At 60.6% G+C, this 19673-nt stretch overlaps 1 protein-coding gene across 2 annotated transcripts; it reads left to right on the top strand.

Annotated features, from left to right (window-relative positions):
- Positions 1-745: 745 nt before the first annotated feature.
- On the top strand, positions 746-19486 carry AFAP1L1 (actin filament associated protein 1 like 1). 2 transcript variants are annotated; one of them, XM_023936291.2, is made up of 19 exons: positions 746-835; positions 11113-11241; positions 11636-11719; positions 12035-12132; positions 12274-12385; positions 12745-12843; positions 13207-13418; positions 13780-13959; positions 14580-14666; positions 14881-14974; positions 15094-15246; positions 15626-15837; positions 16056-16201; positions 16494-16572; positions 16683-16794; positions 16908-17072; positions 17540-17718; positions 17959-18087; positions 18334-19486. In XM_023936291.2, the coding sequence occupies exons 1-19, from the start codon at positions 820-822 to the stop codon at positions 18355-18357; spliced, it is 2310 nt and encodes a 769-aa protein (XP_023792059.1). In that variant the 5' UTR covers positions 746-819; the 3' UTR covers positions 18358-19486. The 2 variants fall into 2 exon arrangements, with proteins under 2 accessions (XP_023792059.1, XP_023792058.1); XM_023936290.2 differs by having other exon boundaries at positions 759-835; positions 16680-16794.
- Positions 19487-19673: the final 187 nt, after the last annotated feature.

Below are 19673 nucleotides of genomic sequence, written 5' to 3'. Positions count from 1 at the left end.
GGAGAGGACATGGAGGGGATTTTGGGGAGGGGAAAACAAGGAGAAAGGGGTCAGGGGGAGCTGTCCTTGCTGCTGGGCGTGGGAATTGGGGATTTTCTCACTAAACCGAAGTTGCCCAACCCAGGCAGGTGGAGGTGACACACTCAAGACCCTCACCCTTCCCAAGGGTGTCTCTGGGTGCCAGGGGATGCAGGATGGGGGATGCAGGATGGGGGATGCAGGATGGGGTTTGCGGGGTGCCGGGGGATGCAGGACGGGGTTTGCAGGGATGGGGGATGCAGGACGGGGTTTGCAGGGTGCCGGGGGATGCAGGATGGGGTTTGCGGGGTGCCGGGGGATGCAGGGGTGGGGATGCAGGGATGGGGTTTGCAGGGATGGGGGATGCAGGGTGCCGGGGGATGCAGGGGTGGGGATGCAGGATGGGGTTTGCAGGGTGCCGGGGGATGCAGGATGGGGATGCAGGATGGGGGATGCAGGATGGGGGATGCAGGACGGGGTTTGCGGGGTGCCGGGGGATGCAGGATGGGGATGCAGGATGGGGGATGCAGGATGGGGGATGCAGGATGGGGGATGCAGGACGGGGTTTGCGGGGTGCCGGGGGATGCAGCCGCGGCCGGGCTGTCCCCGCGGGCTGTCCCTGGTGCCGTGCCGGGCCGGGCCGGTGCTGGGCGCTGCCGCTCAGCGAGAGAGGGAGGGAAGGAGGGGCGGGTGAAGGGATTGGCCGCCCCGAGCGAGAGCCGGCCCCGCCGGGCGGCCGCTGCCCGGGACATTCCCCGCCCGCAGCTCCCGGGGCGGCCGCGGCTGCTGCGGCTCCGGACCATGGACAGGCTCAGCGGTGAGGGCACGGGATGGACCGGACGGGACGGGATGGATGGGCTGGGATGGACGGGATGGGATGGATGGGATGGATGGGATGTGACGGGACGCGGAGGGCACACGGGATGCCCGTGCCAGGCGCAGGGAATCGCGGGTCGCGCATCCCGTGGCAGCCCATGGGTGAATCCCAGCGGCTCCATGCGGGACCCTGCTCCCAGCCTGTCTTTGCTCCAGTTCTCCAGCCGGGGCACGAACTGGAACCAGTTTCTCTTTGCTGGTCGGACGCGTAAAACACCGGGAGCCTGCAAGGGAGGCTGTGGGGTGTAAGCACTTGTTAGGGGAAATTGTGGTGGTGGAAAGGGAGGTGACGCTCCGTGATGGAGCTGATCGGGCTCCGAGGGTTTCCCTGGCTGGGGAGACGGCGGTGAAGCCGCGGAGGGGCCGATCCCCGCCCTGCAGCTGCCTCCCCACACCTGTGCCATCCCCGCCTGTGGCACCGGGCTCCCGGAGCTCCTGGCCTTTCATCTGGGATCTGTAGAAACCTGCCGGGGCTCTGGGCCAGCTCTGCAGAGAAGGTCCTGGCTTTCTGCTGGGGCTGCCAGGTCCCTGGAGGGAGCAGAGGGAGGTTTGCAGGGGGATCGCTTCTTGCTGCTGCTGCTGCTGATTGCAGCCTGGGGCTGCACGGGAGGAGCAGGTGGTGACATGATGGAGCACGGGGGTCCTGGCCCTTGACCTGTCCTTGGAGCTGCTACAGAAACACCGGCCAAAAGCGATAAGAGAGTGGCCAGGGGCCTCTCTGGCCGCACGGGCTGGACCACGCCGAAGTCCTCAGGAGTGCTGTGTCTGCAGCCCTGGGTCAGCACCACACAGACCCAGGGGTCAAGAGTTCCCCTGGCCGATGTAAAAGGATGGGGTGGCGTTTCCGCAGTGGAAACAGCTCAGAGGAGTTTGGGACTGCTGGAAACACAGGCACGGTGTCAGTGCTTGGGGAGCGGTGCCAGTGGCCGGGAGGGGACAGGGACGGTGACAGGGACAGCCGTCCCCGGGGGCTGTGTCCGGCCACGGTGGCTTTGCCAGCTCTGAAGGAGGGAGCTGTGGCAGGAGGGGGAGCTTTGTCAAGTGACACTTGATGCCAGGGCTGTCCTTCAGAGGACATCACTGCTGGGACAGTGGGAGCAGAGCGCCTGGGCTCCCGCATTCTCCTGCTGTGTGAGCTGATGGGAAATTCCCTCTTTGCACCTCAGCCCACCCCAAAAATCAAACCCAGGACTTCATGGCAGGGAAGGAGGGGATACCCAGCTGAGGAAGCTGTGTCTGAGCATGGTTTGGCCTCTTCCTGCCAGGGAAGAGCTGTTTGATCCCCCTCGCTGGTGCCTGCCATGGCAGCCACAGCAGCGCCTGCCTGTGATGAATTGCTGCTGGCACCTGGATGGTTCTTTGCTAATGTAAACCTCCCCCAGCCCCTCCTGCCCATCAGCCAGAGCTGCTGGATCCCTCTGGGGGCTGTGACTTGTGGAGGGAATGTTCCCTTCCCCAGTGGAAGGCTTAGGCAGGAGCTCTGTGCCCATTCCCAGTCTCTGGCTGATCTCTGGCAGTTCCTTTCTTCACCTGGAGCTCTGCTCAGGCCCTGCTGTATCCTGGTTTTATCATCTGCCAGTTTTTCCTCGTTCTCAGTGCCCAGTGCGTGGCCCAGCTCCCCACCAGTGCTGGCTGGGTGAATGGTGCTGTGGGCTCTTGGCAGAGTTGTTTTGGGTTGTGCTGATGGAGAGCCCAGCTCCCAGTGTGTGATTTGGGAGCCGATTCCTTACTCAGACACGCCTGTACTCACACATGGCCTCTCCCCCCTCATTAAGTGTCTCTTCCCTGACCTTTTGAGCCACCAGAATTTAGGTCCTGCCCCAAACTTATCTGGGCTCTAAATCCAGCAAAGCCGGTGGAGATGTGTCAGGGATAAACTTGGCTCCAGCTCGCCCACAGGAATGGGGAGGCTGCAGGACGGGTGGGAGGGAGCTGGGATCATTCCTGCGAGCTGGCAGCAGGAATCCTGCCGGTGGAAGGGCTCTGGGGTGCTGAGGAGCACAGCCTGGGCCAGCTGTTAGCGCCGGGCATGTGCCGAGCTCTCCTCGCATTGCAGCCATTCCTTCCGCTGCAAACTCAGCCACCGCCTGTTCCCAGCCCGGGGTGCTGGGGAGGGGGCTGAGCCCCCCTGGGCTGGGTAAAACAAGGTGGGAGGCGGCCCTGGGGATGCTGATGGAGTGCTGGAGTTGTTCGCCCCTCTGGATTTTTCCCTTTGCAGGGAAACCCTGGGTCCGTGTGAAGGCTCCTGGCAGCTCTGCAGGGGCACAGAGGGGCTGCAGGACAGGGGAAGGCCACTCTGGGTTTGTGTCCCCCCAGCCAGGAGCCCTGGGCACTGTCCCATCTGCCTGCAGTGCCTGGAAAACCTGCCTCTTTCCCTCTCTTGACCTGGAAATGCTCTTTTCCTGTGCTAACGTGCTGAGCCTGCCGTGCCCTTTGCTGTGGAGCAGCGCCCGAGCTCCCACGGGCCTGCAGGAGGTTCCTATCCCTGCCCAGGAAAACTTTGTTTAAGGTTTTGAAGAAGTTGTCTCATCCCAAGCAGTGGGAAGCCTTTTCAGAGGAGAACACTGGGCCAGACCCAAGCTCTGCCTGTTGTTCAGTAGCCAAATCACTTGCTGGGGACGGGAGATAACAGTGGAGCAGAGTGGAGGCTTGAAGTGGTTTCTGGCATCCCAGACTTGTGTCCTAACCCCATAACCCTTCCCTATTATCTAGCCTGGCACGGCTCAAACTCCCTCCTGAGGAACACATCTCCTCCTGCATATCAGGAGCTTTAAAAACGAATGACACAACTCTCCATCCAGTAAAATATCTATTAAATGTCACTGTCCCAGAGCAGCAACAAGACAATGGGACTGGAAACCTTTCACTGCCAGCCCTGCACAAACAAGGGGCTGGCACCCCAGCCAGGGCACCCTGGCAGGCAGCAGCCGCCTGTCATCACCCCGAGGTGCTGATTTGGGGAGCTCAGGTCTGATTCTTGATATTCTGGGCCGACAATCTGCAGAGGGGAAGGATAAAATAACCTCCCTGAGCCTCCCCCCGCGGCACTGCTGCTGCAGCCCCTTCCTTTCCTGCTCTTGATAAAGCCTCCCATGGCATCAAAGCCGCCTCTTTGGCAGGCGAGGGAAAACACTGACATTTCCCAACAGTTCGGAACAAAACCAGCTTTGCTGCAAGGGGTTTCCATGCTCAAACTAATTTTTTTTTATTTTTTTTGAAGTGGTTTTCATGTGCATTTGATCCTGGAAGTGATAAGAGGGAGCTCGGGGAGATGCTGGCGTGCTCTGATTGCTGGCAATTAGCAGGAGATGTGTAAGGAGCACTTTGAAGAACGGCTTTGGCTTTCTCCCGGGGTTTGTTTGAGCATTAAACCCACCCAAGTTTGTGATGGAGGAACAGCTGCACATTCTAGGATGTCCAGAATTTTGGGAAACAGTGCTTGTGAAGGACAGAACAAGGAATAGAACTTAAGTAGCAGCAGGTTAATAAAAGCAGGTGAACCAGTGCCAGCGCTGCTGGAGCCGCCGGCAGTGACCGGTCCCACCTTGTCACCTTTCCCGGTTTTCCTGCCCCTCCAGCCCTGCCCTGCAGGGGTTAACCGGGTAGGAAATGCTGTCGGATGGTGGCCTTGCCTCTGCACCTGATGCTCCCGGCGGAGCTTGGCAAGGGAAGGAAAGGGAAGGGCTGAGAAAATAACGCTTATCCTGCTCGCCGAGGGTCCTCCGGGGCAGCACGGCCCCAGCCCCCTCACACAGGGACCCTGCTGTGCCTGGGGACAGGGGGACAGGGCTGAGGTGGCCACTGAGAGGGTTCCAATCCCTGGGATTCCTGTCTGGCACAGCTCTGGAACTCCTGGGCATTGTGGGGGTCGGGGCAGGGATGCCAGGGTTGGGGGCTGGGTGCACATCTCCCTCCCCCAGATCCACAGGGATATTTTTCCCCCCAGGATCTGTGGTTTCTCCCCCCACCAGATCTGCAAAGAAGGATCCACATCCTGCTGTTGAAAGCATTTGGGAAAGTGCAGTGGGATTTGGGAAAGCTGATCCACCAGCTCCTTCCTGCAAATCCCTGCATCCCCTGCTTGGTGAGGGTTTGGATCCTCCTCTCCTTCTCAGGATCCTGTCACAACCTCCCCCTGTGACTTTTCCTCCCAGGATGTGCCAGCTCTGGTGGCCTCCCCATGTCTCGCTCCTGCAGGTTGGGAATTGCATCCAAGGCATTTTGGAACTTGGCTTTGGGCAATGGGAATGCGTAGGACATGGAGAAGTGTCTCTTGGGGTGCAGAGAGCTTTCCACCCCAAGCAGAGGAGATTTTGGGGATGTGGGGGCTGGATTCAGCCCTGGGTGTTTGGTGTGGACTGGTGGGAACTGGGGTTTCCCACTAGAATGCTTGCAATTAGCTGGAATTCCCACAATTGGCTGGAATTCCTGCACTTAGCTGGAATTCTGACTCTCCTGGAGGCTGAAGTTTGGAGACCAAGGGCTGCAGAGAGGTGCCAGCTCCAGGTGGCCAGAGGCAGGAAGGTGTGACCCAGGCTGGCTGCCCACTGCTCTGCCCACCACAGAGGGTGGGCACAGGGGTGGGCAAAGGCTTGGGGCACCATCCCAGGGCCTCTCCCAGTGCTGGAGAGGAGCCCAGGCCAACCTGGTGCTGGAGTTTGTTTGGAAAAGGCCGACACCAAAATTTTGGTTGGAGGAAACACAGTTTATTCTGGGTTCTGAGTAATCCTAACATCTCTCCTCTGCCTGAAGCTTGTTTTTTATACATTACTCAGCAGGTCTCACCCCTGCCTGACTATTCCTTTAAAGGGCATCTCAAACCTCTCCTTTTCATTCATTATTTAAATGTGTTTTCCAGCCAGCAGCCTCTGAGCCCTGCTCCCATGCTGGAGCATCCTGCCCCGAGCCTGCTGAGCCTGGCACCAGGTCCTGAAATGCAGTCTGGGAGTACTAAACCTGCTCCATGGGATTTTCCTGAGCTGATTGTGTTGAGCTGGGGCTGGAAACCCCTCGTACCTGGGGTTAGGAGCAGAGTTTGGAGGCTGCCCGTGGCCTCTCTGGGGACACAGCAGGGTCACTCACAGATCTCTCACCTGGGTGATTTTATTTGCTGGCTGTGCTCAGTTGTGAGTGGTGACCCAGAAACCACCCCCTGCTCCTCTGTGGGGTGGGGGTGGCTGCAGCCTCCAGGTCAGGGGGATAGAGTTTGCTGTGGGTGAGCTAAAGCAAACAGCCACAAGCTTCTCCAGGAGGCAGAGAAAGGGGGGAACAGCCCCTGGAGAAGGGACACTGGGGGGTCATTGGCGGCCTGGGTCACACAGGAGGTGCTTGTTGGTGATTTAATCAGCCTGTTAATAATTACCTGTGGCACTGATGAAGCTGCTGGGATGAGGGACATTCCCTGCAGGCCAGCAGGGGCTGTCCCAGCAGTGATGTCACTTCAGGGAGCCTCTGTCCCTCTGATGGCCCAGGGGTGCCAAGGGGAGAGTGCTGGGAATGGGATCCCCAGAGCTGCTGGGGGCACTCAGCCAGGGCACCCTTTGTGCTTTTTAACCATCTTGGTGGCTCAGCTGCCCCTCTCCCAGGGCTGGAGCGGGATAGAGGAGCCCCCCAAGCCCCCTGTGCAAGGGGAGGGGGCACTGCCCTGGCAGGCAGAACGGGGGGGCCTCATGTCCCCTCGGAAAATCAGGTTTCACGTTCTTCTCCCGAGATTGATTTTCCAAGGCTATCAGCTAAGGATATTAATGACTGCAAGGCCATGATGATGAGGGCCCCAGGAGCTGTGCATGGCTGCTCTGCCTGCTTGCAGGGGCCGTGGGGAGGTGCTGAGGTTTGGGTTTGCCTTGTGCTCCTCAGCAGCCAGGGATGCTGCAGCACCCAAACTGGGAGCAGGATGCTGTGAGCTATCCCAGGGAGGGTGGCAGGGTCCCAGGCAGGCAGGAGCCAGCCCTGAGTGCTCAGCTCCCGCTGGAATTGTTGGATGCAGAGTCAGAGGCTCCCCCCATCCGCCCCACTCAAGGGGCCCTTGTTTGCAGGGAGGAGATGATTCATGTGCACCGAGTGGCCCCTCAGCAAATCTTCCACTCTTGGGGGACGCTGCCAGGGCTCAAGTGCCATCATTAATGGCTGGCTTTTCTCTAAAACCCCTCCGGCCTGGAGCAGGACAGGCTGGGAGGAGGAGGAGGAGGAAGAAGAGGAGGAGGAGGAAGAAGAGGAGAAGGAGGTGCAAGTGTTTTCCAGGCTGCTGTTCCTGCCCCTAGCAGCCCATCCCAGTTTGCCCCACAGCCAGCAGGTGCTGAGTGATGGGGGCAGAGCCTGCCTGACTCCTGCCACCTCCAGGGCCGAGTGCTGCCCCTCTCCTGCCGCTCACCAGGGCAGTGCCACAGCAGAGCAGGCAGCCCTGTCCTCCTGTCCCCTGCACAAAGGAACAATTCTGGGAGCCACCCCCACAGAGGCACTTCCTCCTCCCCGGCGGGAAGAAACCTCCTTGGGAATGGGAATGGGAATGGGGATGGGAATGGGGATGGGAACGGGAACGGGAATGGGAATGGGAATGGAACAGGAACTGCCCTGGGAGCTCAGCAAGGTGCCCAGGAGGCCGTGGGCTGCCTCCAAGAGCAGCGCTGTTGGGGCTGGAGGGGGCTGCCAGGATCTCACCCCCGTGGTGATGCCCGTGCCAGAGCATCCAGCGAGGCGTGGGGACACGTCCCAGCCCCGTGTGGCTCTCGCAGGTGGCTCCACATCCACCTGCGGGCAGGTGAGCGTGGTTTGTGTGCTGCAGAGACCTCCCCTGGCTCTGTTTGTGCCACAGACACCTCCTTGCAGGGCTCCCCCTGGGGCTGGGGTGGCTCTGGGTGCTGTCCCCACCTATTTGGGGCATCCCCGGAGCTCTCCGCGTTCCTTTGCTGCGGGTGGCAGCTGTAAGGAGCCCTGTGCCTGCAGGCAGAGCGGCCAAGGGCCCTGCCCGTGCCAACAGGAAGGATTTCTTTGTGCCTGGGTTTTATTTTAGCTACAAACAATGGCTGTTACTCCCAGCATCCGATTTCCCCCGGCCCCCCTCGGCCCCAGCCATCACCTGGCGCAGGAGGAAGCGTGGCCGGAGGCAGGAGAGCTGTGGCCACAGGATGGGGGTCCCTGTGCACCTCCCACTGCATTTCAGAGCTGTGATTCAGCATCTCCCCTCCCCGGGGCTCTCTCAAGCTGCAGACTGGGCTTTTCTCGGAGTCAGAACTCCGTGGGGTTGTCTTATCTCTCCTCTTGCACAAGCTGGGTCTCTACATCAGGAAACTCCTGCTTTGGCTTGGCCAGAGACTCTTCCTCCTCCTCCTCTTCCTCCTCTCTGCAGGTTACTGGAGCAGGACCTGATTTTTGCTGCTGTGCTGGAGCAGAGCCAGGGAGGCTGTGCAGCTGCAGGCTGTGTTCAGACCTTATCTGTGTGCTGGGAAAAGGGTCCCTGAGGAGAGGAGCACTTGTGGGCACTATAAATAGAGCTGGCCCGGTGTAGGGTGGCGAGAGGGGCTGGAGGGGATGCAGCTCCTTTGCAGCACCGTGCTTGGTGCTGCTGCCAGGGCAGGCTTTGGCAGCAGGGGAAGCACTGCCCCGGTGTCCCCGCTGTCCCCTGGGTCCCCCCAGCCCACCCAGGCCTGTTAGTTAATGCTGAAGCCATCTGCTGCCACGGGTCCTGGCCTTCCCAGGCTCAGGGACCTCAGGGACATCTCCCATCCTGCCTCGGACAGGCTGCAGATGTGGCGAGGAGGGGGTTTCTGCTGTCACTCTCTGTCCTGGGGTGCCTGTGCTCAAAGCCTGAGCGCAGGGCAGCGGGGTGATCCCACAGATTTTGGGTGCAGGAGAAGCCCCAGCAGAAAGCAGCAGGTGGGAGCCACTTGCCAGCACCAGGGCTGGAGGTGTCCCAGAGCAGGGGACACAGGGTCTGTTTTCGGCCATGTCACCGGTGGTCACTGTGACATCCCACACCCTCCTCCCCAGGAGCCCTTTGGTGCCCGGGCTCAGAGCCCCCAGGGGCACTGACAGCACAGGAGATGTGTCCCTGTCCCCTGGGCCAGCTCTGCTGCTCCTTGCTTGCCAGGTGACTTTGGGTGTCCAGCCATCCCCTGCTGCCCCCCTGGAGCAATCTCCCCTCGCTTCCTGCGCCCCCTCGTTAAGCTCCTTCAGGCTGGAAGCCTAATGAGCATAGGAAATGAATTCCTTGCCTCCCTGCGCTCCCCCAGGCTCTGCTCAGGCACCTCCTGGGATCACAGGCCTCTTTGACTGCCCCCTCCCTCCCCCCTTGGATTTTGGAGGATGTTGAACAAGGGAGACGGAGGGGACAGCTCAGCTGGGGGGAAACAAAGGCGCCTTCAGAGCTGTGTGTCCATGCTGAGTGTGCCCAGCTCGGGGCACTGCAGCTGAGCTCAGCCCCTGCAGCAGCCCTGGCTGCTCACAGGCACCCTCAGCTCTGGTGCCCAGCAGGGCAGGGTCCCCTCGCCTCCCTCCCTGCCTGCTTTGGCACTGCTGACACAAACCAGGCTGCCCTTGGCTGGCCCCGAGCCCTGACACCGAGCTGGTGCCTGTGGTGGGACGTGTCCTACACATGGCAGGGGATGGGGATGCTGCTGACCCCACAGCCTGGGGTTTGGGGTGTTCTGGGAGTGTTGGGGATGCTGCTGACCCCACAGCCTGGGGTTTGGGGTGTTCTGGGAGTGTTGGGGATGCTGCTGACCCCATAGCCTGGGGTTTGGGGTGTTCTGGGAGTGTTGGGGATGCTGCTGACCCCATAGCCTGGGGTTTGGGGTGTTCTGGGAGTGTTGGGGATGCTGCTGACCCCACGGCCTGGGGTTTGGGGTGTTCTGGGAGTGTTGGGGATGCTGCTGACCCCACGGCCTGGGGTTTGGGGTGTTCTGGGAGGTTTGGGGATGCTGCTGACCCCACGGCCTGGGGTTTGGTGAGTTGTGGAAAGCCATTGGGTCTGCACAGTCCCTGACCCCTTTGTGGGAGCTCATGGCTGAGCTGGGGCAGACATGGAGGAGGTTGGGTGACTCCCCAGATGTTTGCAGGTGCTGGCTGGACAGGGGAAATGTTACTTTTTGTCCCAGCTGCTTCCTCGCAGTCAGTGCCCTGCCCTGCCAAGCCCTGCAGGGAGTTTGTGTCACCTGCCTGGAGATCCCCAGCAGGAGCCTGATCCTGTGCTGCCTGTGCAGCACTCTGTAACACCCCAGGGAGGATTTTCCTCTCTTCCCTCCCTGCCTGCCCCTGGGAGCCGGGTGCTTACCCCACACAGCTGCTGGCAGAGCACAGGAGGTGTGTGCTGGTGAGAGCCAGCGAGCTGAGCATCGCCCTGTGCCTGCGTGTTGGCTGTGGGATGTCATTCCAGCTCAAGGAACAGGAATCCCATTCCCTGTGCTTCCTTCTCCTTCCCCAGGGTCTGAGGGATGTTTGTCTGTCCCTCCTGGAGCGCTGCTGAGGCTTCTGCTGCTGCCTGGGGCTGTCTGTCCTGGCTTGGGCTGCCCAGGGGAGATGGGCACTGCCCTGTGCCGTGGCCTGAAGCGCCGAGGCTGCTGTTCAGCGTGGCTCTGGGGAGGGAGGAGGAAGCAGAAGGGCTGTGGGGGTAGAATGCAGGGAGGCAGGAAGAGCCTCGTGAGGCACATCCTGCCCCGTGTCCTGGGATGGTGGTGATCCATGCTGGCACGTCGTCTCTGTGCCCAGGGGCTCATCCTGGCTGGCGCTGCTCCACCTCATCCCCCTCCTGCTGGGCTCCCCCCCACCCTTTCAAACACCAGTTGGTTTCATTGTGCTGCTTTTCCTTACATGAGGAAGGAGGATCCCATCAGTGGCTCGGAATCCTTCCCTTCCTCTGGGAAATACCCCGTGCCAGCCCCTTGGTGCTGCCCAGCGTTGCTCTGCCAAGGAGCAGTGTGGGGACAGCTGCAGCCCAGCCAGGGTGTCCCCATGCTCTGGGGAGCTGTCCCCTCCTTCAAGCCATCCTCATCCATCAGCATGTCCGAGCTGCCTCTGCCAAGATGACCCTTGGCCCCAGGAGAGCCAAAGGCAGCTGTGTGCCACCCTGGCTGTGCAGGAGGGGTCCTGCACTGGCAGGAACTGCAGCTCACACTGCCCTGTCCAGAGCTCCAGCTTTGCTGCAGTTCCAGCCCGTTTTGCCTTGTCTTAACCCCAGCATCCCAAAATCCCCCTGGCTGATGGGGTTTTCCCTGCTCCCCTCAGTGCTGGACCAGCTCCTGCCAGAGCTCAGCGTTCTGCTCAAGCTACTGGACCACGAGTACCTGAGTGCCACCACGCAGGAGAAGAAGCTGGCTGTCTCCAGCATCCTGCAGAAGCTGCAGCCGCCTGCAGGTCTGTGTCCCTCTCCTGTGGTGGATGTGGCTGTTCCCAAAGGCAGTGGGTGTCCCCAGCAGTGCAGGGATGAGCCCAGCACCTGCTCAGCCCCCTCTGGGCTCCCTGCTTTCTCTTCCCAGCTCCTCCCTGCGCAGGAGGATCCTCCCTGGATCCAGGAGGCTGCTCCCTGCGGAAACGCCGCTTCCCGGAGCGTTTCCTGCCCTGGGTTTGTGCTGAGCGCAGGGGTTTCCACGGGAAGGCACCTGGGGCTTCCCAACCTTCCCCACTGCTGCTCTCCTGAGGGACCTGCAGCGTCCCTGGGGGTTCCTCCATGCCCTGTGCCTGCTCTGTGTCCCTGGGACAAGGGGTGCCAGTGCCTGCCCCAGGCTCAGAGCATCCCCCTCAATTCCAGGGAAGGATGTGGACTACATGTACGTCAACACAGCGTCCCTGGGCAATGGCACCAGCTTTGTGGAGTCCCTCTTTGAGGAGTTTGGTATGTGTGGCTCAGCTGGAGGGGTGCCCTGGGGGTCCTGCTGGGTGTGTGCTAGCCCTGGGGTCCTTTGGAAGAAGGGTGACAGCTACATCCTCGTGTCCAGAGTGGGCATCATCACTCTGGCTTCTTGTTCTGCTCCCTTGTAGCTGTTTGGGGACTGGCCATGAGGGAATCCACGCTCCAGCTGCATTTCCCAGTGATTCCCATCTCCCAGACCCTCCCAGGGAAGGGCCATGGAGGGAGATCCCCAGAGGGCACAGCTGGGGTGTCCAGCTCTGCTTTCCTGCTCCCTTCACCCTGTGTTTCCCCGTGCAGACTGTGACCTGCGGGACCTGCAGGACATGCAGGAGGACGAGGGAGACACCAGTGACGGTGCTGGCTTGGAGCTGGCGAGGAGCCAGACCTGCAAAGCTGTACGTGCCTGCCTGTCCCCGAGCCAGCTCTGCTCTGCACCTGCCTGGGGACGTGGCAGTGGCCGGGGTGGGGACCCTTCCTGTGCCCTGCTGGGGCTCCTGCCCCTGCTGCACCCCGTGCTGGAGGTGTTTCTTCTCTAGGTTCCTGTGGATCCTGCTCCTCCACTGCCCACCACTCCCCCTCCTGAGGATTACTACGAGGAAGCGCTGCCCCTGGGCCCTGGCAAGGCCCCCGAGTACATCACCTCCCGCAGTGAGTCCTGCTCCATCCAGGCCAGCAGGAGGGTGGGGGGAGCCCCACAAGCTGCCCCCCGCATCCCTCACCTGCCTGAGAAACCAGGCAGCTCCCAGTGGGCTGGGCTGCTTATCCTGGGGAAGGAATTATCGCTGCTCCCACCAGCATTGCTCCTGTCACACTCACTTCCATCCCACTGGGTGTTGCAAGGAGTTGTTGCTCCAGCCAGACTGGGAATGAGGTGATGGGGAGAGATCAGAGCCATGGGAGAACCAATGCTGGGATGCCCTGGGAGGGTGTGCTTGGCTGTGCCCCACTCAGCATCCATGAGGGAAAAGTGCATGTGCCAGCTCCAGCTCCCTCTGCTTCCCCTGCAGACAGCTCCAGCCCCCCCAACTCCATCGAGGACGGCTATTACGAGGATGCAGACAGCAACTACCCTGTCACCAGGATAAACGGGGAGCAGAAAAATTCCTGTAGGTATCTGTGTGTCCTTGACAGGGAGAGGAGAGCTTTGGCAAGGTCCAGCCTGAGGTGGGGGTGAGCAATGGGCTGGGGCTGCTGGGGCTGGAGAAGCAGGATTTCAAAGCGTGCAAAGAAATAAAGCAGCCCAGGGCTCTGGATCGATGCACCTGGGGCTGGCACGCAGCCCACGAGCATCCTGCTGGGATTCCAAGGGAAATGGAGATGGCTGGTGCCAAGCACTGCTGTTTCCAGAGGAGGACACGGAAGCCACCTATCCCAGCACCCAGCCCAGCTCTGTCTGGAGCCTGCTGGGCATGGGGAACCCTGGCAGGGTGTGCAGCACCTTGTAGGGTGACCCCCCTGCTTCCTTCCAGACAACGACTCGGATGCCATGAGCAGCTCTTACGAGTCCTATGATGAGGAGGAGGAGGAGGGCAAGGGCCAGCAGCTGACACACCAGTGGCCGTCGGAGGAGGCCTCCATGAACCTGGTGAAGGATTGCCGGATCTGCGCGTTCCTCTTGCGCAAGAAGCGCTTTGGGCAGTGGGCCAAGCAGCTCACCATCATCCGGGATGGCAAACTGCTGGTGAGCCTGGCCTGGGGGGCACAGAAACCCTCTGAGGGGTTGGGAGGGTGGCTGAGCTCAAGCTGATGGAAAAAAACACCATCCAAAGAAAGTCCCTGCCCCAAGGCTGCCACCCAAGCAGCAGCTACCCTCGCTTACCTTGCAAGGGAACAGAGGGCTCCCTTATTTTTGGGACACCACGGAGTGAGAGGGCACCCTCAGGTTGTTGCATGGCCTGAGCCACCTCCATCTGTGCCCCCAGCAAGGGACCTGAGACCCCATGTCACCTATGAGACCCCCCCAGCACAGGGGTCTGGGGCCTGTCCTCAGCCGGCCAGGCAGGTTTGGCTGAGCCCTGAGCAGTTCTTTCTGCTTCCCTCAGTGCTACAAAAGCTCCAAGGACCGGCAGCCACACGTGGAGGTGCCCCTGAGCACCTGCAATGTCATTTACGTGCCCAAGGACGGGCGGCGCAAGAAGCACGAGCTGCGGTTCTCGCTGCCAGGGGCCGAGGCGCTGGTGCTGGCAGTGCAGAGCAAGGAGCAGGCTGAGGAGTGGCTCAAGGTACCACTGCTCCTCCCAGGGGCATCCCCAGACTCCCCTTGGCATCCTCCCTGCTCCAGCTGGGGAGGGGGCTGCCCTGGGAACGGCCTTGCCTCGCTGGAAGGGGAAGGGGGCTCTGCTCCTGTCTCTTATCGGCCGCTTCCCAGGGCCTGGGTGGCTCCAGTGCTGATAGCCCCGGCTGGGGGATGTTTGCTCTCCCCTTCCTCTTCCCCAGGGCCCTTTCCTGCCTTTGTTCAGGGCTGGGAAGCGGGGGCTGCGGGGAAGGAGCCTTTGAGCACGCCACCAATGCAGCTGTCACCCCCAGTGTGGGAGAAAAGGATTGTTTTACACACCCAGGACACACCACGCCTTAAAATGGGGGTCACGAGGTGTCCTGTGCTGGCAGGATGATGCTGGCTTGGCACCTAAGTCTCTCCTTTCTAAGATTTCTAAAATCCACAAAATTGGTTGAAGGTTTGAATGGGCTAAGGTGTGAGCAGTACCAAGCTGGGTTTGCTGCCCTGAGCTGTGGGGACCAGGGCTTGTCCCCCTGGTTCAGCCTGGCTCTGGTAGTGAAGGAGCTGAGCCAGGGAGGGCAGCCCAGGGTCATTTGGAAGTGGCAGCTGGGGCTGTCTGTGCAGGTGATAAAGGAAGCCAGCAGTCCAGCAGCGGGCGGGATGGAAGCCCCCACCTCCCCAGCGATGCCGTGCAAGATGGAGCTGGACAAGGTGATGGTTTCTAAGGGCCCTGTCCAGGGGATGTGTGGGGCTGCTGTGGGCAAACCTGGGGAACTCAGGACTGGAGAACCCCAAATTCCTGGGGCTGCATGAGGAGCCCTTCCTGTTCTCACAGCAGCTCTGCAGGGCTGGGAAGGGGAACAGGAGCTGGATATCCCAGCCCTGTGCAGGGGGATGATGCTGATGGGATCCTGCTCTCCCATAGCGCCTGTCCCAGGAGAAGCACACCTCGGACTCGGACAGTGTGGCCATGGGTGACACCGGGTCCTCGGCCACCCGCAGAGAGCATGGCGAGCACGGTCAGTCCCCGTCCCCACTGCCCACCCAGCCAGGGCCAGCTGTGTGCCCACAGCGGGGCAGCAGCTTCTGCAGCTGCCAGAGCACACACCAGAGTCACACAGCTACCCTGTCCTTCCAGGGAAAGGCAAAAAGAGCGGCCTGGCTGACCTGAAGGGCTCGATGAGCCGGGCAGCAGGGAAGAAAATCACCAGGATCATCAGCTTCTCCAAGAAAAAGCCATCCCCTGAGGACACCCAGACCTCCTCCACCGAGGAGGACATCCCCTGCTGCGGTTTGTGCGGGCTGGGGGCAAAGATGGGGCTGGGAGTGGAGTGGGATTGGTGGGGAGTGCCATCCTTCCCCCAGCATGGCTGGAGGGCTGAGGCGTGGGGATGAGCTCACTGAGGGGCTGTGACACTGCCACAGGCTGGGAAATGCTGCCCAGGCCTGGCTCTGCAAATTCCAGTGGGCAAGGGGTCACCCATATCCCCAAAAATAGCCTTGGGGAGACCGTGTGGTACCAAGCTGGCAACTCCCCTGAGCCCAGCCGCTTGTCTGGGGGGAAACTGAGGCACAGAAGGGATGGGTGATCAGGAAGTCATGCTGTAACCTCTGTCCCGAAGCCCAGCCAGGCAGGCACTGATGCCCTTCCCTCCCCCTGCCACCCCCAGGCCACCTCAGCGTGCTGGTGAACCAGTGCTGGAAGGAGCGCTGGTGTCGCCTCAAGGGCAACACCCTCTACTTCCACAAGGACCGCACGGACCTGCGCACACACGTGAACGCCATCGTCCTGCGGGGCTGCGAGGTGGTCCCGGGGCTGGGCCCCAAGCACCCCTTCGCCTTCCGCATCCTCCGCCACGGGCAGGAGGTGGCGGCGCTGGAGGTGAGCGGGGTGGGACAGACTCGTGGGGATGGGGGAGCAATCCTTGGGGTGATCAGCATCCCTCGCAAGCAGTGCCTTGATTTGCACTCCACTGGAAAGGTCAGGGCACCTTTTGGAAGTTTGTGCACGGAGGGGAAATGTGCGCAGCAGGGCTTTGTGTCAGGAGGCAGCAAGGATGGGAGCCGGGCATGCACCCCAACTCTTCCTCTGTCCTCCAGGCAAGCTGCTCTGAAGACCTGGGCCGCTGGCTGGGTCTCCTCTTGGTGGAAACAGGCTCCCAGACAGCCCCAGAGGCCTTGCACTACGACTACGTGGATGTGGAAACCATTGCCAACATCGTGACGGCCGTGAGACACTCGTACCTGTAAGGCTGTGCTCCTGCTGTGCCAGGGGCTGGGACTGGGGATGTGTGCCCTGTGCATTCCCTGGAACGGGCACTGGCTGGGCTGTGGTTTGTGGCTGTGATCTCAGGGACAGGCAGTGCCCCAGGGGTTGTTCCCTTGGGCAGGATGGGAAGCTGAAAGGGTTTCATGGGGCTGATGAAGGGTATGGCAGGGTAGGGTCATGAACTGCGGGAATCCCCCTGAGCTGGAAGGGTTCCCTGAGGGGCTGGCAAGGATGTTCTGGAAAGGAAGATCCTGCCCCTCCTTCTGCAGGTGGGCCAGCTCCTCCCAGGATCACCGAGCGGACTCCTCTCGGGTGGTGTACGATGATGTCCCCTACGAGAAGGTTCAGGTGAGCACGACCTCACGGCTCACCATCTCCCAGCAGAGTGGCCCAGGGAGCCGTGGCCGGGCGGGGATGGCCCTGCAGGTGCCTCAGCTCGCTCCCTCTCCTCCCAGCAGGCGGAGGAGCCAGGGCGGCCGGGGGGTGCTCAGGTGAAGCGCCACGCCTCGTCCTGCAGCGAGAAGTCGCGAAGAGTGGACCCGCAAGTCAAAGTGAAGAGACACGCGTCCAGTGAGTCCACGGGCCACAAAACTCCCCAGGGCTCCTGGCCACTGCTCCCCAGAGGGATGTGCAGCCACGGGTGCCATCGGTGCAGCCCTTCATGGGCTCCTCCATCCCTGCAGGTGCCAACCAGTACAGGTACGGCAAGAACCGGGCTGAGGAGGACGCCAGGCGGTTCCTGACGGAGAAAGAGAAGCTGGAGAAGGAGAAAGCAGCGATCCGCAGCGAGCTGATGTTGCTGCGGAAGGAGAAGCGGGAGCTGCGGGAAGCCATGAAGGGCAGCACGGGTAGGCTGGGGCTGCTGTGAGATGCTCGGGTTCAGAGATGGGCTGGTACAGGGACACCAGGCTGGTACAGGGCCACCAGGCTGGGACAGGGCCACCAGGCTGGCACAGGGACAGTGTGGCTGGCACAGGGACAGTGTGGCTGGTACAGGGGCACCAGGCTGGCACAGGGACAATGTGGCTGGTACAGGGACACCAGGCTGGCACAGGGACAATGTGGCTGGTACAGGGACACCAGGCTGGCACAGGGACAGTGTGGCTGGCACAGGGACAGTGTGGCTGGTACAGGGGCACCAGGCTGGCACAGGGACAGTGTGGCTGGCACAGGGACACCAGGCTGGCACAGGGACAGTGTGGCCAGGAGCTGGGCTGGCTGCAGCGCTCTGCCGGGCTGGCAGCCCCATCTAGTGTCGCTGTGCAGGAGGATGGGTGGATTCTGCCAGCGCTGAGCTGGGTAATTGTGCACGCAGGGCCGAGGCTGCAGGAGCTGGAGCAGCGTGTGGCGCTGCTGGAGGAGCGGTGCCGGCACAAGGAGGAGTCTCGGGTCGATCTGGAGCTCAAGCTGACCGAAGTGAAGGAGCAGCTGAAGCAGTCGCTGGCAGGAGGGCCGGCCCTGGGGCTGGCTGTGACCAGCAAGGCTGAGAATGGGGTATGCATCCCTTTTTCCTCACTCATAGCTCCAGCTTCTGCAAGAAACCGTGGTTGGGGTATTGTGGGGAGCAGCACAGGGGAGAGGGGACATCCCTCTGGCTTTGCCCCATTGTGGACAGAGGTGTGTGAGTTGAATTTGGTAACCTCAGCTTTTATCTCATTACAGTTCATATTTTTTTATCTGGTTGTCAATGTTTCCTGGGTTTCTTCAGCTTTTCTTGCTCCCCCTTTTCCACAGGAAGCTACAAACAAGCCAAACGGGAGCCCCCCTGAGCACTTGGTCCCTGTGAACTGTGCGGCAGAGCTGAGGAAGAGAAGCCCCTCCATCATCCCTGCCAACACAGGGAGCGTGCTGCGGAAAGCCAAGGTCCTGCTGAGCTCTCCCTCTCCTCCCTGGCCCCACGGGAAATCTCAGTCTGTGCCCCTTGTTTAACCATGAAATCATGGACATGCAGGGCTGGGTGGGAGAGGGAAAGCATCACCCCTACAATGCCCAGGGCAGCACTGGAAATGCTTGGAGAATGCTGGGTCCAAAGCCCCCCCAGCAGGGTGGGATGCCTTGAAGTGTTGCAATGTCTCTTTATCCCCTTTTTTTTTTATCCTTTCTCTGCAGGAATGGGAAAAGAAACAGACTTAAGTCAGCCTGCCAAGCCCTGAACACACACTGGGGATCACAGAGGAGCGGCCAGCCCCCTTTCTCCAAAACACTGGGAGGGTGCTGGGAAGGCGTGGTGGGAAGAGATGTTCTCTCAGCCCCCACCACTGCAGCACCACCACCACGATAAACCAGGGAAAGGGGGAGGGAGGGGATTTGGGAGGCGGGTGGGGAAAGGGAATTCCTTGTGGATCAGGGTCACAAACTGCTGGGAAACCCAGCTCTGGGGGAGCCTGCCCCGGAGCCAGGAGTCCAACACAAACTCTGGGTGCAGAAGGAAGGAGGGGAGAGCCTGGGGCTGGCAGTTGGCACTGCCCAGCAGGTGCTCTGGTTTTCGGGATCAGCACGTGTCCAGGCTAACATTTGCCAAAGCAACCGTGGACTTGTTGGGGTTTTTGGCCCCCTCAGTATTGGGATTCAGGAGCTGCTCAGGACCAGCCACTTCGGAGATGCTGATTGTTCACCCTGCTCACTGCTCCCAGCTCTGCAGGGTTTCATCTCAGGGTTCCTCATGGCTTGAGCTTGCTGTGCCTCAACCTAGTGCCTTTGTCCAGTATTTCCTTTTCATTCTCCAAGCAGTAAGGGTGACGGCATGCTGCCTTCCCTTGGAATGGAGGAAGCTCAAGTGTCAGCATTGGAAAGCAAATTAACAGTGGATGCCTTTTACCTTTGCTAGACAGCTTAGAAGTGCTGCAAAGGGCTGGGGAGGATTCAGGCCAGCTTTCTGCCCTGGTCCCGTGCTGGTTTTGGGGGGAGCAGGGACGAGGCTCATTCAAGAGCACATTCACACTCTGGCTGCTGCACTCAGACACAGGTTGATAAGGCATGTGATCAAAATGGAGTGAAGGGAGGTCTAAAAATTTTAAAAAAGAAAAACAAACCAGCAGGGTTATTGGAGCAGAAAAGCAAAACAGAGTAAGGTCATTCATCACAGGCAGAAACAAAGGACAGGAATGGAAAGGAAAAGGCCCCAGCTTTTGTGCTGGGAACAAGGGAGTCACCATCACCCTCTCATGCTATGGACTGCCACAGTTAACCTCTGGAGCTCGCACTTCCACAGCCCTGTGTTAGTACTAGGTAAGCAGCTTTTAATAAAAATGCTGGCACTGGCCTGCCAGGTCCTCTCTCTTAAGGAACAGGGTGGGAAAGCTACTCCAGCTCCCAGGGAAAGGGGCAGGGGTGGGCTCAGCACTCCTGTGGCAGCAGCTGCTGGGACAAGCAGCCCATGAAAGCACATCAGAGAATCCCAGACTGGTTTGGGTTGGAAGCTTATCTTGTTCCAAGGGGCAGGGACATTT

This window comes from Cyanistes caeruleus, chromosome 15 (assembly GCF_971803275.1).
Source record: "Cyanistes caeruleus chromosome 15, bCyaCae1.hap1.1, whole genome shotgun sequence".
In the NCBI taxonomy this organism is placed as follows: domain Eukaryota; kingdom Metazoa; phylum Chordata; class Aves; order Passeriformes; family Paridae; genus Cyanistes; species Cyanistes caeruleus.
The sequence above is the reverse complement of the archived record's forward strand: the minus strand, read 5'-3'. Positions and strand labels throughout refer to the sequence as shown.

Excerpts from the sequence above, each read along its gene's own strand:
- AFAP1L1 (XM_023936290.2), top strand. Across the intron at positions 13,419-13,779 it reads TCCGGGATGGCAAACTGCTG|TGCTACAAAAGCTCCAAGGA; the intron begins GTGAGCCTGGCC and ends TGCTTCCCTCAG. Across the intron at positions 15,838-16,055 it reads AGGAGGTGGCGGCGCTGGAG|GCAAGCTGCTCTGAAGACCT; the intron begins GTGAGCGGGGTG and ends TCTGTCCTCCAG.